This window comes from Sporothrix brasiliensis (genome assembly GCF_000820605.1).
Source record: "Sporothrix brasiliensis 5110 chromosome Unknown Cont17, whole genome shotgun sequence".
Classification (NCBI taxonomy): Eukaryota; Fungi; Ascomycota; class Sordariomycetes; order Ophiostomatales; family Ophiostomataceae; genus Sporothrix; species Sporothrix brasiliensis.
The window spans coordinates 3,023,430-3,035,349 of record NW_024467136.1 but is presented as its reverse complement, the minus strand read 5'-3'; the positions used below and the strand labels follow the sequence as shown (position 1 = coordinate 3,035,349).

Genomic DNA, 11,920 nt, shown 5'->3' with positions numbered 1-11,920 from the left:
TCTGTCACGGCGTGTCGTTTCTAGACAAAGGACCAGCCCGCCGGCAAAAGCGGTGGGTATCGGGTTCTGTTCGATCTGTCTCGTGTGACCAGTTCGCTAGTCGTCGATATTTGGTTTGCTTTGTCCGCAATACTGCGCTCGCCTCGACGGCGGCGTGGTGGAATAGTCGACGTTGACTATCTGAGACAGAACCGTGTTGCAGGTTGCTGCTCTGCTTCCCTTGTGATTTGGGCCCCCATATAAGAGAGAAGGATAAGATAGCGGGTGTCAGCCTCGTCAAGTGAGGCAGCTGCAATTAGTCGTCTCCGTTGCTAATAATGCTCGAAGTGGCGCAAAAAGTGAATGAGGGGTGCGGCGTGTGTTGAGCAGCTAGCTAAAGTACAAAGGACAGAGTGCAATAAGGACGGCGCGTGAGTGTGAACGAACCAAAAAAACGTGAACTCTACCCGACACGGTTGGTCCAGTCGCTGACAACCGTTGACGATGATGAATGAAAGAAGTAAGGAAGTAAGCGGTAATGGATTTTTTTATATATATAAAAAGAACAAGAAAGAGGTATTAGCCGTCGAAACCGAAAATTGACAAAACGCGAGGTAGTATGAAGCGGAGGCGGCAAGAGGGAGGAGTTAGTGGTGCAATCCTAATCTCGGTAGGGCAGCGACTGCTCACTGTCATAATTTCGCCTGGCCTTTGTGGTGTTGTAATACTGGTGTGTTTCCAGCGTTGTCGTTTTCTATCTTCCTTTTGTCGGCTCTCATTCGGGCTTTCTTTTCTTGTCTCTTGCAAAGCGGGTAGCCCACAATGTAATCCAAGGTTGTACAGAATATTATTCAGAGAATTTAAAAGAAGGCTTGGAAGGATGGAGAATAGTTAAATCAATAAGCAGGAGCAGTGGAGGAGACAATGAGCGATCAAGGAGACCAGGACGTGAGAGCACCACAAAAATCGTTACAGTACGACACTGCGCACGATACAAAGCCGCTGCCGGTTTGGCTTCCAGGTGATCCAGTTCTGTGCAGATAGGTGAACTGAAAGAAACAAAAGTAGACGGCCAAATTCAGAGACAAAGAGCTGACACGGGTTGAACGGAGGCGTCATGAATACGCACACAATGTGTCAAGGGTATCGAGAGATGGAGGGAAGAATTAGTTAAGAAGGGGAAGGTATAGGGGGTGGAAATTTCGACAGGTGTAGAAGTGAACAACAGGCGGCGAAAGCAATCCCTGTAAAAGACAATTGTCATTCCTCCGTAATGCGCTGTTTGCAGTGGCCTAGGCCAGAGTTCGTAAGAGGCTGACCCAAAGCCCAGGTAAAAGAGCCAAGTTTGCGGCGTAGTGTAATATGTAGTGTAATATGTCGTGCTTGAAGATGGAGCTCAAACAACCAAAAATTCGTGCTGTCGTGGGAGTGCTCGATATCGTGCCTTTGCATGCGACCAGCCCAGATTCAATATGGCAAGCTGAGGCGGCAGGCAAACGCCGTGCTCTGTATGGAATAATCACAGAGTAATACCGCGTACTCTTACCGGGTTGGGCGGACGACAAACTGGTCCCAGATATGGTTCGTCAGTGAGCGTACTCCGTACGACATAACGTGTGTGCATGTGTTGTGTGTGATTGGCAATCAACTAGGTTTGCAAGTCGATGCGTGTGCGAGAGAGGGCGCGTGCCCTGGCGTTCCAATCTGGGCTGCCGTTCGTTAGAGCCGTGCGCACCCTGTCCGGCATGCTGCAGGTGCACTGACCGATGAGTTGCAATAGCCAAATTACGACAATGTCGATGTGAGATTTGTTGTATGTTGCAGACTGTTTCCGTTTTCACTTTTTAACCCCTGAAAATAAGCAGTTGTCAACAACATACAACAACAACGCAAAACGGAAAGAGCAGTTTTCAATATTTCTATAGTTTCGCGGAAGGAACGAACCGCACGGTCGAGCTAGATAGAGCCTAGGAAGGAGCCGGCGTCACGCCCGGTTAGCTCAATCGGTAGAGCGTGAGACTCTTAATCTCAAGGTTGCGGGTTCGACCCCCGCATCGGGCTCAAATCCTGATGCGCCTTTCCAAAAGGCACCGCATTGAACTCTTATCTTTTATTGATTTTTGTACGTCGTGCATTCCCGATTTTATTTTTATTTCATTTTATCTCACTATGTATGTATTGGGCCTCTAGAGGACGTTAACTTTATGAGAAAATTTGGAAAATCAAGTACTGGCCCTTGTTGTTCTACTCTTTCTCGGGGCGATGTACAGCGTCAACTAGAAAAAAACACTATAAAAAGGCTTTGGGTGATTGCAGAAATCATGAGAGGCCAGGAAGATCGAGACAAACCGCGCAGGATCGTACAAACACGCCTGGACAGATGCCAGCCCTCGTAGGACATGTGCTGGCCGGCCGAGGCCCGCATCCGAACGTCTGTTGCTATCCGACGGGAGCGGGCATCAGCCCAGAGAATATCCGCCATCTGTCCCAAGATCGCATTGTCGGGTACGGGTCTACAGTGTACGGAGGTACGAGATGTTGTTTGCTGTTTGCACGAAGCAGTTGAGCAGCTGACCTAGACAGCAAAACTTCATCTGTTCCGCGTTGTGCAAGCTGCGTGCATTGCCCTTCGCTTTACGTCTAGGGGCTTCAGCTACCTTGACTCAGCTCTCATTCCCCTACACCTTTACCAGCACGATACCCCCCAACTTTGCTGCACGAAGCTTACCACGCTGTGCTTTGTACGCTGTATGTAAGCATCAGTCAAGATAGGAACAGATCCGTGGCGAGCATGGCCACGGCCCGTGACCCTTATCCGCCAGCACTAATGTTGTATGACTCGAGCCATCCATTGCGATCCTGCGGAATGCTATTCTGCAGACTCGAAGAACCGATTTGATTTAGCAAATATCCCCGTCCGTGGCGTTTCGGACTTGATGATGTTAGGAGCAGCGCTATGGAACAAAAAAACAGAATCCTAGTCAGCAGCATTCTGCTCTGTTATAATCCAAAGGGTGAATTGCTTAGAGTAGCTGACAAACAGTGTCGAAATATCGAAAAAAGACAAAATGAGATTATTGTGTTGACCTGGTCAATGAGAAATTAGAAATACCCATTTGAATCTGGTACTTAATTGTACGATCAAAATATGGTAAATGAATGCACAAATAATATATTGTAAAGTCTTGTCATAGAACAATCGTTTAATAGAGGCTATTATTATAGTTGTTTTTGTTTTTGTCTTTTTTTATTTTTTGCCCTTGTAATATTTAATACGAATATTTGGGTAGAAAATACAAAAATAAATTGAACAGTAAAATCTTAGAACGGAAGCTTTGTTTATATTATGCTATCTAATATATTCATTCCCAAAGGCACTGCACTCTCATGGTCACTAACAAACAACGCCACTAAAAACGGAAGCTGCCCCACGGCGCGTGGTGGGCTCTCTACTGGCAATCACGGTGGAAGCAGCAAAAACGTGCCCCGCACTGCAGTAATTTTTTTGTGCCGTCATCGCCGACCGTCTAACAAGGTAACCGCATATTGAAAAACAACCACGAACCATCGTACCACCCACGCAAAACGCACAAAATGGCTCCCAACCAGTACATCCTGGCAGCGGACAACAGTCCCGCGCTGCTGCCGCTGCTGCGCGCCAACCCGGACCTGGCGCGCGAGCAGGACGAACATGGCTACTCGTTGATTCACGCAGCCGCCAGCTACAACCACCTCGAACTGCTGCGGACGCTGGTGACGGAGCTCAAAGTGCCAGTAGACCTGCGCGACGAAGACAACGAGACGGCCCTGTTTGTTGTGGAGACGGTGGACTCGGCACGCTGCTTGGTGGAGGAGCTGGGGCTGGACCCGTCACTGAGGGGAGACGACGGGTTGACGGCGGCCGAGAAGATTGCCGGCGAGGCGGAGTTCCCGCAGGTGGCAGAGTACCTCATGGGGCTGCAGTCGATGCTGGCGGCAGCCAACGACGTATTGAAGGAGGGAGAACTGCCGCCGCCGCCCGAGGGCATGCGCGTGACGATGGGGGCGATGCCAGTGGCCACGGTGGAAAACGCCGAGCAGGGCGAGGGCGGAGAAAGCAGCAACAGCGGCAACAACAACAACGACAATGGTGGAGAGGGCAGCAGCGCCAACGCGTTTGACGACGCGCTGGGTGGCCAGCCGGACCCGGAGCTCCGTCGCCGGATTGAGGAGCTGGCAGCTCGGCCCGATTTTCACACAGAGCAAGGCCAGGCGGCGCTGCGGCAGCTCGTGCAAGATGCGCTCTTAGGCCAGGACCTGACCGAGGACCGTAACGTGCGCCCGCGGCAGGACTGAGGACGTGTTCCACGTTTTAAGAAAAGAAAAAAGACAGAAATCATCATAACCTGCCGTCATTCGTGGCTGTGCACATCCCAGAGTAGAAACTCACGCGGCGCATCGGCCGGGCGGAAGAATGTGCACTCGGCGCCGTCGCCAGCCAGACCCATAGACGACGAAAACCCAGACACGCTCATGGACAGCCAGGCTGAAGTGGGAGACGAAGAGGAAATCGACTGAAAGGCGATGAGAATGTCCAGAAGAGTCTGGCAAGCCCACGTCGGCGAGAGGAATCCGCTGCAGGAAATCGTGACTATGTTGTCAGAAGGATGTGTTGCCACATCATGATCGTCGCCAGAAGATCCGGGCACCTGGTAGCGGCTGAGGTACGGGTCGATGGAGTCCGCTGCGTGGACGCGAGGGCTTCCGAGTCGCACGAGCGAGAGCCACTCATACAACTCTGTGACGGCCTCTTCCGTCTCCATGCGATCATTGCCTTGACCACCACCGACAAGGAGACTGGGCGGGCGTATCAGTGGCGGCAGTGCGATGTTGGCGTGTGTTGTCACAGCAGGCTCGACTGTGATCCATGTCGGGGCAAACGCGTCGAGAGGATCGGGGTTGGGGACTGTGACGTTAGAAATATAGATCTTGTACGGACAATAATGCAAACCCGTGTACATACCATCAAACATGTTGCAGAACAGCCAGGTGCGTGCCGTGTTAAACACGTTTTTGCACGCGTAGATGAGCCGGTCAAAACCGCTCTTGCCGGGCCACATAGCCTTGGGATTGAGGTCCAGCTCGACGATCCACCGCGGACGCAGGCCACGGCTACCTTTGGCGCCGTGCGTCTTGCCCACAAGGCCTGCGCGTTCGTACGCCTCGCGCTCGAGGTACAGCGTCAGGCGGCCGTCTTTGAGCGAAAAGACATTGTCCTGGCCGAGACGGCCGTCGGACAGCATCAGGACGTTGCCAGCCTTGACGTACTCGGTGAAAAAGGCGCCCTCGAGTACCTGGCCCAGCGTCATGACCACCCGCGCATACCGTGGCCGCGCGGAAGATTCTGGAGAATGCTTGGCCATTGTGCGTTGGACCAACTCGGCACAGGTCTGCGGCACAATGAGCTCGAGCCGACTGACGAAGCCGAGCGCCTGGATGCTGGACCAGGGCTTCTTGAGCTTCTTGGCCGTGTTGGGCACACGCGTCGCAGACGACTGTGATGACGGTGTCGACAGGGCTGGCCGAATGCTCTCAATAGCTGGTGGTTGAGTTGGATCAATATGGCCCATGACGCCGTGCGAAAAGAAGCATTTGGACGCCTGAAAAACAGACGGTTCTGGTGCGAAGGGCAGCATGGTGACGTGACACGACGTGACAGAAGATGGCCCTGTCGGCGACTGTCGAGCAAGACACAATACAACAACAAAAAGATAGTGGTCGCAAGGTTTGAACGTCTACAATGGACAGCACTAGTTTGGTGACAGTGTCGCGGGAGTAAGCGAGTCGTCCGAGGGAAGGCTGCACGCTGTGGGATGCACCTTCTCGCAATAATTTTTAAGTTGCCCCACTAAAAAGTTTAACGTCACTTGTGGTTGTCAACCCAACCCGACGACAATACAGGAAGGAACGGGGAGAATTTCAAAGCGGAAGCCGCACAGGTGTTCTATTTATGTATGTTCTAGTCATTTCCACACAGTCTACTCATAGAGAACAGGGCGCAAGGAGACCGAGCTAACCTCACCAGTGCCCGCCATGGAGTACCTCGTGCGCTTCAGCCAGTCGCACGAGTCGTTTCGACTCGCTGAGATCCAGGCGCTGGCCACGCTGGAGGGCATTGAGCTCGAGATTGTTTCCTACATCACGGAGGCGAGTATTTATCCTTTAGGTTTTACGTTTGTTGACTCGCAACCCCCGCTCACACATCGTAGTCCCCCTTCTGTGTCATCAAGGTCGCCGACGATGATGCTGCCACACGGCTTGTCCGCCGCTCTCTGCTGGCCCAGTCTATACACAGCCTCTGGGGTTGGGGCGATACCCTAGACGAGTTCTATGCGGACATCAGTCGACGTGCGGCGCCGCTGTGGCCTCCCTATGTCAAGTCCAGCTTCAAGCTGGAGTCCGACGCTTTCCAGGGCAAGCGCAGCAATAAGGATCGCCTCGCTCTCATCGACAGCTTCGGTGCCGTCCTGCCGCTCGATGGCGACATTGATATGCGCAATCCCGAGCTTGTCTTAACTGTATTCGAGCATTGGACGTTTGGGTCGGTGCAAAAGAAGCTTCCAGACCCGCAGCACTTCTACATGGGGCGCTTCGTCGCCAACACCGCCCGTGACGCCAGTCTCACATTTGACCTGAAGAAACGCCGGTATATAGCAACCACCAGTATGGACGCCGAGTTGTCCTTGCTGACGGCCAATCTGGCACTGGCCGCGCCTGGCAAGCTGTTTTATGATCCCTTTGTCGGTACCGGCAGCTTCCCGCTGGCGGCGGCGCACTGGGGCGCCACGGCCTGGGGCAGCGACATTGATGGGCGGGCCGTTCGTGGATCGGCAGCGGGCATCAATGGCGCTGGTGGTAGCGGTGGAAGCCGCACCGGGAGGGCCGATGTGCGAGGCAATTTTGAGCAGTACGGGCTGCTGGCTGCCTTTGGAGACGTGTTCACTGCTGACTTGACGCACATCCCGCTGCGCCGCGGTGCCGAGCACCGGTGGATCGACGGTATTATCTGTGACCCACCATACGGTGTCCGTGAAGGACCTCGCGTGCTGGGTGTCCGGAACCCCGAGAAGAAGCCGTGGGCTGTGGAAGCAGGAAAGAAGATGTATAAGTACGTTTTGTGGACTGTGGAAGCATTTATGGGTGCCATGGTAAGCCACTAACGGTTTGTAGGGACCCGACTTTCATCCCGCCGAAGCAGCCATACAGCTTTATGGCGCTCCTCAACGATCTCATGTGCTTTGCTGCCGACACACTTGTCGACAACGCCCGCCTCAGCTTCTGGATGCCTACCGCCAACGACGAGGCGCAAGAGCTTCCTGTGCCTACGCATCCCTGCTTGGAACTCATTTCAGTCTGTACTCAGGTGTTTAACAAATGTAGGCCACACCCGCCTCCCACGCAGGTATACCGCATTTCACCACTGCTAACTTTCCAGGGTCTCGACGCTTGATAACGTTCCGCAGACTGCCCAACTCAGAGGTCGACGCCGACGCACTGGCACTCGTCACGAAAGCCGCTTCGGATGCACCCAAACTGAAAGGCCAAACAGCCAACGACCTCAACCCATTCCGGAAGAGCTACTTTAGCAAGTTTGAAGTGTCTGGCAGTGCGGCATCAAGTTCTGGTGATAGCACACCAGCAAAGCCCGATCCAATTGCGGAAACCCCTGACGCTCTTCCTGCGTCAGAAGTACCCACAGCCACCGCGACGGCGGCCAATGGGTCAATACCACGGCCAGATTCGAGGCCGGGCCCGGCCGTGACGTCGGTGCCGACCCCTGCTCCTGATTAACAGGCCCAAATGACGAGATTCTATAGACAAAAGAACCAAAAGACTGGATTCACAGAATAGACCTGAAGCTTGGGTAAATTGCTTGTCCATTTTTGCGTGCGATTTATAAAGGGTATTCGAAAATAAACACCGAGATGACAAAGAGAGCAACGCGAAGATTTCCATGATTTCAGTTTCCCATCCACTATCGTAAGCAAAGAAACAAGGCTGCCATCAATCTTTTATGTTTTGTCTCCAGGATATAAAAAGAGTGGAAAAGGAATAAAACAGACACAAAGGAAAACAAACTTTCTACCATGAGCTGACAGTTACATAACCTCGAAAAATTGCTGCATAAAACGAATGTTCCAAAAATGTGACGCAATGGCTGAGAAGGAAACCGGTAAACGACGTATAAAAATAACGCGAAGAAACAAAAGCAATAAAAGCAGGAGAAAGTGTTTAGTTGTCCAATTTGCGCCACTACTGTCGTATTGTAGGAAGATGAGGATAGGGAAGAATAAAGGAACGATGCATAGGTGGTACGCCGACGCGGTGGGAGGTCGTATAAGGAGACGAGGTCGGAGAAAACAGTATGCTCAGTTGGCTGAGCATTGGCTAACCGGTATGCGAGTAGGTGGCAGCTTGCCCGACGACCATTTGTCAATTCGGGTTTGGACGTGTTCCATGCATGCGAGATGGGTTAATCGTGTTGTCGTACATCATTAGCGTCTCGCCCTTCATCGGAACTCCACGGCGCTCATGCAGCCCTTGTCCTCAACATGCTTGAGCTCGAGTTGCTGGAACCTAGACACATTGTTAGCAAAGGCAGTGCTACTTAGATGCAACGAGCGGTGTCTTGTTGAATTAACGCACTTTTCGCTCTTAGAGTGGAAGTAGATGCCGTGGACAACGCCCTCGAGTTGGTTGAAACAGATGTAGTAGAAGCCCTCGAAACTCGCACCGTGGATTGTCCGCACACGATGGTCGGGCACAAGGAAGTGTTCCTTCCAGCGCATGAATATGTTTTCTTTTTGCAGGTGCTCCTTTATCGTGAAGTTGCCTTTCTTGGCCTGCTTTGCGTACGGCCGGAATGCAGCAAACTTGGCCCAGTGCGACATGTCAATGCGATCGTTGGCGCCCCACGACTTTGGTTTGGTATTGAAGCCGTACTTGGAGCCGATAATCTCGCCTTCAAAATACGTCGTCAATGTCGGGTGGTCCTCTGTAAGACCTATTGCACATGAGTGTTAGTGGATCCGGTTTGGAATAAAAGCAGGACTACGAAAGAAATAAGGTATGCCCACCTTGTATCCGCAAGTAGCCGCAGAGAAACGATTCGCGCAAGTCAACATGCTTGATCTCTACTTGTACATCGTATACTTGCCGCTCTGATTGCTGGGTGCCGACAAAACGGCTACCGGGACGAAGGAACTTTGACGGCGCTGCAGGGATAAGCTGAATGGGAACGTTTGTTAGCGGTTGGATGGCCGGGGCCGTAGCAAGCATGTGGGGAAAAGAAAAGCATACTCTTGGATAGGTTGGATCGCAGCCAGCGTACGGAGACGCGAAGTCCGACCAGTCGTCCTCGACTTTAATGTCTTGATCCTCGGCCTTCTCGCCGTCCATGCCTGCCGGAAACAAGCCATCGTTGCGTCCGGCTGCTCGTCTGTTATCACCGGACCGGGCCGCTTCGGCCTGTCCCCGAAAGGCATCATTTGTACCATATGGTTCCCAAACCTCCATCTCGGGGATCGAATACCGGGCAATCTCGTGGCTGCGCATGTGCACGTCACTGGGACGGCTGGGACGGGGTATCATGTTGTGGCGGCTGTGCGAGTCACTGGTATCGCCTTGGTCATCGTGGCTGTCGCTATTGCTCGTGGTGCCGGGGGTATGCATGTCCGGCATCTCTTCGTCTGTGTCTGATGGCTTGTCGGCTGGATCCACGGGGTCCGTCGGGCTGTCATGCAATTCGCTTGCATTCAAGTATATCGATTCGGTCTCGGGGGCCGCCGGTCGATCGGTGTTTAGTGGGGGAACTGGCGACATGGTTGGTGGTGACGGTGCGGGCAAAGGCGACTGCTCGCCGTCAACTGCGGCCGGCGGCTGTGAAAGACTGCTACCGCTACCGCTGGCGATTGCAATTTCGTGGTGCGAGTGACTACTCTCTTCGTAGGGGGACTGTGTTGGATGGAGCCAGCCAGATTGCGCACGAGGCGCCTGGTCATCTGGACATGAGGAGTTGAAGTTGACAGAATCGTTTTCGTCGCGGGAGGCTGGAGTCGGCATGGTTGGTGCGAGGACGGAAAGAACGGATGGAGAGCGAGGAGAAACGTAGAGGCGGTAGAAGTGATCGTGGCGCGTATAGAAATGACGCACTGAAGATGAGAGGGACCGAGATCGGGCAATCGCGAGGAAAAACCTACAAAGGTCGTCGTGCCCCTTTCCGTGGACTGTTCGTCGGCTTCGATACTGCCGTCGAATCTAGTGACGCACTTGGAGGTTCGAGCGGACGAAATGGTGGCGATCAGCCGATGAGAAGCGTGTGTCAAGGTGCGCAAGTGCCACCGGGTCGCCTTGCGGATGAATGCCAAAGGCGCAAAAGAGAACCAAAAAAAACGCAAAAAATCAGTCGATGCGGGCCGAAGAAAAAGATCGACACAGCGAATTGATACGGTTGTACGTCGAGGCCCGTCGATACGGGTCGGCCGTTGGTCACGGAGAGCTGAGAGAAAGAGAAGTTGGCTGGAGACAGGAGACGAGAGGTTGGATGGGACTGATGGACAGTGTACGGGCCAGCGCCGTATTATACACAGTGTCGCGAGAGGGGGCAGCCGGCCGTAGATGTTCTGAACCCCGGATTTTGTGATTTCAAGGATGCAAAAGCCGATGAAAACGCAAAACGACGACAAATGTAGATCGGCAGCGGCAGTAATGCGAAAGGTCGTTGAAAATGACACGGGCGGATGCGGTTGAGCGACGAAGGCGCACGGCTATGACGATGCGTCCGTGATACGAGTCCTAAATTCGGGCTGCAGCAACAGGATTTAGGAAGAGTCGGGCAGAGGCTAGGGATAATCGAGGCCGGAGGAGGTCACGTCGCAGCAGAAAATGCAAGTACATGCAAGACACGTCGTACGGCTTCCTATGAGTGCCGTCCTGTAAGGTAATAAAGTCGTTTGGGGTTGAGGAGCGTTGGCAGCCGAAGGCGTGATTGAGAAGAAGATAGCGAGGAAAGGCGAGAGCGCAACGACGAATGGCAGGGCACTTTGACTTTGCAGCCAAATGACATTCAATGGCTGGGCGTGTGCTGTGAGTCTGTCGACAGTTCGAGAAGGCGAAATGGGGCAGAGGCACCAGGGCGAAAAAGGCCGCTAAAGATCACTAGAGAAAGCAAATACTAACGAAATCGAGACGGTGGAGGTCTGGTTACGATGCGACGGCAAAAGGGCAGGACCGGGCGCGAAAGAAGCCGTCCTAAGGATATGACAGTGGGAGAGCCGCAAGAGGACGAATAGGATCGCGATGATGCAGAAAAAGGAGACGAGAAAGAGGCACATCGATTACGAGAGGAAGATGCAAGAATAAGCCAGAGAACATCAAAAGCAGAAGGCACAGGTGCCACATTTGGGCCACATTTGGGGAAGGTACAAAGAAACATGACGACTGGGGTCATTGGACCAGAGACTGGGAAAAAAGAGGGGCTCTCTTGCCCTAGCAGGCAGTTGATGGTTGGGATGCCGTCTCGCCGTCCCAGGGACTCAACGCATTGATTTGCAGGCCCTGCCGGGGGAAGGAGCGGTCGCGGCGCAGTTACCAACGCGGCATCTGATCCTGTTGGCCGTTTTCGCATAGAAATGCTGTGCGACTGTCACATTTTTGACGCATTCATTTTCACATATTTGATGCTTTGTACAGAGTGAGATGAGCCCAACAGGCCGAAGCCGTTTAATACGCGTGACGTGGGAGTTGTGAGGGTTGCTTGCAGGAAGCAATATCTCAAGAGTATTACCATGCGCCGTACATATTTCGTATGTCACACTTGCAGGTAAGATGCAGCTGTTTTGGCCTGCTGTGGATATCGCCTATGCCCGAACTGCCCTGGCCTTGTGGGCACTTTTCAGCGGCT

The 11,920-nt window shown here is 53.1% G+C and overlaps 4 protein-coding genes and 1 non-coding gene across 5 annotated transcripts; 3 read left to right on the top strand and 2 right to left on the bottom strand.

Annotated features, from left to right (window-relative positions):
• The first annotated feature begins 1,967 nt into the window (after nucleotides 1–1,967).
• On the top strand, nucleotides 1,968–2,040 carry SPBR_09504. Its single transcript has one exon. It is a non-coding gene; the product is annotated as a tRNA-Lys (tRNA).
• A 1,533-nt stretch (nucleotides 2,041–3,573) lies between these two features.
• SPBR_03204 (uncharacterized protein) lies at nucleotides 3,574–4,314 on the top strand (the record flags this gene model as incomplete). The annotated part of the gene is made up of 1 exon (XM_040761507.1): nucleotides 3,574–4,314. One exon carries the CDS (start codon nucleotides 3,574–3,576, stop codon nucleotides 4,312–4,314), a length of 741 nt encoding a protein of 246 aa, XP_040620898.1.
• Nucleotides 4,315–4,370: 56 nt separating this feature from the next.
• On the bottom strand, nucleotides 4,371–5,654 carry SPBR_02870 (ribonucleases P/MRP protein subunit RPP40; the record flags this gene model as incomplete). Its single annotated transcript, XM_040761173.1, has 2 exons — nucleotides 4,371–4,924; nucleotides 4,982–5,654. 2 exons carry the CDS (start codon nucleotides 5,652–5,654, stop codon nucleotides 4,371–4,373), a joined length of 1,227 nt encoding a protein of 408 aa, XP_040620897.1.
• A 397-nt stretch (nucleotides 5,655–6,051) lies between these two features.
• SPBR_02626 (tRNA (guanine10-N2)-methyltransferase) lies at nucleotides 6,052–7,809 on the top strand (the record flags this gene model as incomplete). Its single annotated transcript, XM_040760929.1, has 4 exons — nucleotides 6,052–6,147; nucleotides 6,228–7,126; nucleotides 7,189–7,394; nucleotides 7,454–7,809. 4 exons carry the CDS (start codon nucleotides 6,052–6,054, stop codon nucleotides 7,807–7,809), a joined length of 1,557 nt encoding a protein of 518 aa, XP_040620896.1.
• Nucleotides 7,810–8,528: 719 nt separating this feature from the next.
• SPBR_02733 (vesicle-mediated transport protein) lies at nucleotides 8,529–10,080 on the bottom strand (the record flags this gene model as incomplete). The annotated part of the gene is made up of 4 exons (XM_040761036.1): nucleotides 8,529–8,595; nucleotides 8,665–9,022; nucleotides 9,096–9,246; nucleotides 9,319–10,080. 4 exons carry the CDS (start codon nucleotides 10,078–10,080, stop codon nucleotides 8,529–8,531), a joined length of 1,338 nt encoding a protein of 445 aa, XP_040620895.1.
• Nucleotides 10,081–11,920: the final 1,840 nt, after the last annotated feature.